The sequence below is a fragment of the Hylaeus volcanicus genome, unplaced genomic scaffold, assembly GCF_026283585.1.
Source record: "Hylaeus volcanicus isolate JK05 unplaced genomic scaffold, UHH_iyHylVolc1.0_haploid 11819, whole genome shotgun sequence".
In the NCBI taxonomy this organism is placed as follows: Eukaryota; Metazoa; Arthropoda; class Insecta; order Hymenoptera; family Colletidae; genus Hylaeus; species Hylaeus volcanicus.
In genome coordinates, this window is record NW_026532849.1 from 10371 (window position 1) to 14703 (window position 4333).

The following is a 4333-nucleotide window of genomic DNA, read 5'->3' on the forward strand; positions in this document are numbered from 1 at the left end:
ACTTAGAACATGAGATATTTAATTAGAGATGTCAACGACGATCATTTTATTGGCACTTCGAGGTCCAAAGAAATTAAACCTAAAAACCTTATTAAACTCCCAAACCAACGCGGATGACTGAGAATCTCGAGTGCAAAGGGTAAACAACCCCCGTAAGTAGAATTGGCGAGAAATGGTCAGACACGAGTGAGTTGTGTTGTGTCCCAGACAATACCAACCCTTTGCACTCGAGGTATTTTCTTCTGGTATCTGAGAATCTCGAGTGCAAAGGGTAAACAACCCCCGTAAGTAGAATTGGCGAGAAATGGTCAGACATGAGTGACTTGTGTCCCAGGCAGTATCAACCCTTTGCACTCGATGCCTTTTTTCCTGGTATTTACTAACAATTCGAGATGTTTCTTAGCATCCCATCGTCACGAATGCTAAGCTTAGATTGACTTAGAACATGAGATATTTAATTAGAGATGACAACGACGATCATTTCATTGGCACTTCGAGGTCCAGAGAAATTAAACCTAAAAACCTTATTAAACTCCCAAACCAACGCGGATGACTGAGAATCTCGAGTGCAAAGGGTAGACAACCCCCGTAAGTAGAATTGGCGAGAAATGGTCAGACACGAGTGAGTTGTGTCCCAGACAATATCAACCCTTTGCACTCGATGCCTTTTTTCCTGGTGTTTACTAACAACTCGAGATGTTTCTTAGCATTCTATTGGTATAAATTCTAAGCTACCTATATTCGAGAAAAAGGTCACCTCTACCTCACCTTCGATCATTTTCTCGATCTTCAACGAAATGAAACCTAAAGAAACATTAGGTATCGTAGATTTGCTGCGTGGAACCTAATCGCGCCTCTCAAGTCACGTCTCTCGACTGCAAAGGGTTAAGCAAATACTTCTTCGACTATTACTTACATTAATCATGCATGTCCATTACAGCACTCCATCGTAGTCTTTTCTCGTCCTTTCCAACAATTTTCACTGGTCTACAAACTGTGTTATTCAATTCGCAACCTCCCCTTTGCGAGAAGCATAAAATAAGTCCGTAAATAGTACGAAACTTTTTGTCGAAACAGCGATGATAATATCCAGTCAGCAACACGACGTGCAGGTGGTGCCGAAGTCGCAGTTCGAGGTGCGGATGGTCCTGACGATCCGTAATCTGCAGAAGCAGGACGTGGGAACGTACAAATGCGTGGCGAAGAATTCGCTGGGCGACGTGGAGAGCAGTATTCGTTTGTACGGTGAGTTATATTTTGTCGATTCGACAGAACTTGTGAAAGAGTCGATAATTGACGGTGTTCGAGTATGTTCGCCATAACGAGGTGAGGGGCGAGGCGAGGCGAGGCGAGCGGAGGCTGTAAACGGAGAACTAAGCGAGCAGGGCTCAGCAGGTTGATAGCTGTTGCGCTTAACGCCGGAAATCCGTCTCCGGCCGGTGTTATTTCACGGCTGATAGCGAGGCAGGAGGTTAACGAGTCTTTGCGGAAGCTCCACGTGGAAATTGTTGCTCCGGTACATCTCCTGGCGCGACGACTCCTCTGGCAGCCCGATATCGTCCTGTAGCGAACCAGCCATACCTCCCAACAAACACGGCCGCGTTTACAAGCATCCTTACTTTGCCGCGGAAACCTCCGAGGATTTTCCCAGCCATCGGAGCGTCTTCTTTCGGTCAATCCTCGTCTTTTCGCATACGATCCCAGGGATCTTTCAATCAGGTCAGACCACTCGGGGGAAACACGGACCCAAAGCACTCCGCTCGAAGGATCTCGTCGCGGCTCTGTCCTTGGTAAATCGTCGCAGACGAGCCTTGCTCTCGCGTCTTGGGAATCGATACAGTTTCCTGATACCGAGATTTACGAGTATATTCTCGTTTACACCGCGGGATGATTCCGGGGACGCGCCGTCAAAGAACCGAGGGAATTGACTTTGAGATTTATCGCCTCCCCAGCCGAAACGTCGATGGAACACGCGACGAAGACGTTGTAAACGCGATGGTTGATTCGAGAGCGATCGAGAAGGACGTAATCTCGAGACATCTCGACGATGGACTCACGATGGCTTTTCTCCGTCGGCTGTTTCAGAGATCTCGGGACCGTCCAAGACGCAGACGGCGGCCAGGCCGTCCTTCTACGACGAGGAGGACGAGATCGTTTACGGTTCGGCGGAGATGGACAAGACGGAGAACAAACTCTTGTCCGTGGACAACGCCATAAATGGAGCCGGCTATCCGTCGTTGGCGAGTCCTGTGCCCACGGTTAGAGTCGGCAAGAAGAGGCCGACCATCGGCGCAAGTTCCGCGGCGATTCGCGGTCCGGCTCCTCGTCCTTTGATCGTGGTCGCGGTGCTGATGGTCGTTCGTCGGAGATGCCAGTGAACGACGCGACGAGAGAGGTTTGGAATATATCTGTTAAATTGAGAACGTAACGGCGACCGGAAACGGTGTGCGGCGCGCGCTTTCTTTCTCGACCGAGTCGAGATCGTCTTCCCTGAGTGGCTTATTCTTAAATCGTAGTTTTATTAACGGAAACGAAAAGGAGCAACGGCGAGCCATCGGAGAGCAGCACCGGTAACTGATTAGGGATGGAACGAGGCCGGTTAGGGCGAAAAGAAACGCGAGAGGAAATGATAGAAGGGCGGGTAGTACGACGAGTCCTAGCAGTGTACAAGGTGTCCCGTGTTAAGTGCGATACAGTAGATTATGCGTTAGGTTGTCCCGAAAGTTCCTTCTGTTTTATCGACACGTTCATTGGCACGCTGATTCGCATGGAAATGCGTACGAGACTTAAATTTTGTCTCGATACTATTGGGAATTATAGAATCAAATAGACCCTGAGAAATTTACCCTGTGGAGATTTTGGAAATTTGGCTACGCCTTTTTTCTTTCTTTTGTTGCCGTTTCTTTCGAAACGGCTCTTTCGAAACAGCTAGCTTCGCCTAAAATTCCAATTCCTCCACAAGTGATTCGTCGCTTTCGCTCTCGAGTTTCGGCGAATTATCCTTAACTCTAAACTGAAGAGAATCTACTGTATCGATGATAGGCGCAAGCTGCTTTTTCGGAAACTTATGAAAATCTCGACTCCTTTATTTTGAAAAAAAAAGCTTGAAGTTTCGTTATGATAACGCCCAGAGGAAAACAGCAAGTGGAGATGTTGTTCGGTTCGTCGAGAGGCTGTAGAAATCTACGAGGAATACTAGCCGTCGTTCCGAAAGCAAGAATTTCGTTAGTCTCCGAGAAAGGAGCTGGCTTTAGGCGAGAAGGGCGTTGCGCGCGCGGCGATCGAGCGGCCAGGGTTCTTCCAATGTTTCAGCGGCAATAAATTCGCGTGATGTACATAACATATATACGCTTGTACACGAACGTACATATGTATTATACACATGCAAGCTTGCACGTGTACATGTGTGTGCATATTGACACGTCAGGGTAATTTAGATATTCGTGTAAGTAGAGCTCGTAAGCGAAGCGATTTTTAATGTACTGTCGGCAGCTTTTTGTGTGCGAGGCGAACGACGCTCGGCCGGGCTGAGCGTTTCGGCGAATTCCTTCGATCGGACCAAGCGACTCATCCATGATCGGATCGATCCTTGATCGGAGACGTGCGATCCGAGCGCGATTATCCTGATTTTCGTTCGATCAAGCATTGGGCTTGTCTGGAAAGTCCGTTTCGAAAGGCCAGGCCGATTTTTAGTGGGCGGCGAAGGTCTGAATATGTCGAAATTGGTGACAACAAATGACATATATATATATATTCAGTTTAGAGTCATTTGTGAAATTGGTGAGAACAAATGACATATATATATGTCATTTGTTGTCACCAATTTCGACATATTCAGACCTTTGCCGCCTACTAAAAATCGGCATGGCCTTTATATATATATATATATACATATGTCATTTGTTCTCACCAATTATATATATATATATGTATATCCCTTAAAAGGTGGAAAAATTGTATATATATATATATGTATATCCCTTAAAAGGTGGAAAAATTGTATATGTATAAGTATATGTATATCCCTTAAAAGGTGGAAAAATTGTGAAACAAAATGGTGCATATATAATTCAATATACGTCGAAATTCGAATATGCCTTTGAATTTTTTTCAAAAATAGACACGAACATTCCGGACAACCCAATACAAAGATTCCCCTGTGAGACTAGCTAGTCCGATCAATTCTTCCTGATTGACTCGCGATCGGACGACTCATCGATCAAGGTAAACGCATAATTCGTTTGTTAATTTATCAGGGATATATAGCAACCGTTTTCGGTAGTCGAGGGAGTCCTGTTTTCGAAATTTTCGTTAATTAGGAGCATGAAAGACA

The 4333-nt window shown here is 45.9% G+C and overlaps 1 protein-coding gene across 1 annotated transcript in view; it reads left to right on the plus strand.

Annotated features, from left to right (window-relative positions):
• LOC128882446 (lachesin-like) overlaps nucleotides 1–3726 on the plus strand; it is a gene marked incomplete at its 5' end in the record, with an annotated part of 10605 nt that extends 6879 nt beyond the window's left edge. Inside the window, 2 exons of the mRNA XM_054134044.1 lie at nucleotides 1078–1245; nucleotides 2086–3726. Coding sequence (XP_053990019.1) covers nucleotides 1078–1245; nucleotides 2086–2378 — 461 coding nt within the window. The remainder of the gene's footprint in view (nucleotides 1–1077; nucleotides 1246–2085) is intronic.
• Between the last annotated feature and the right edge of the window lie 607 nt (nucleotides 3727–4333).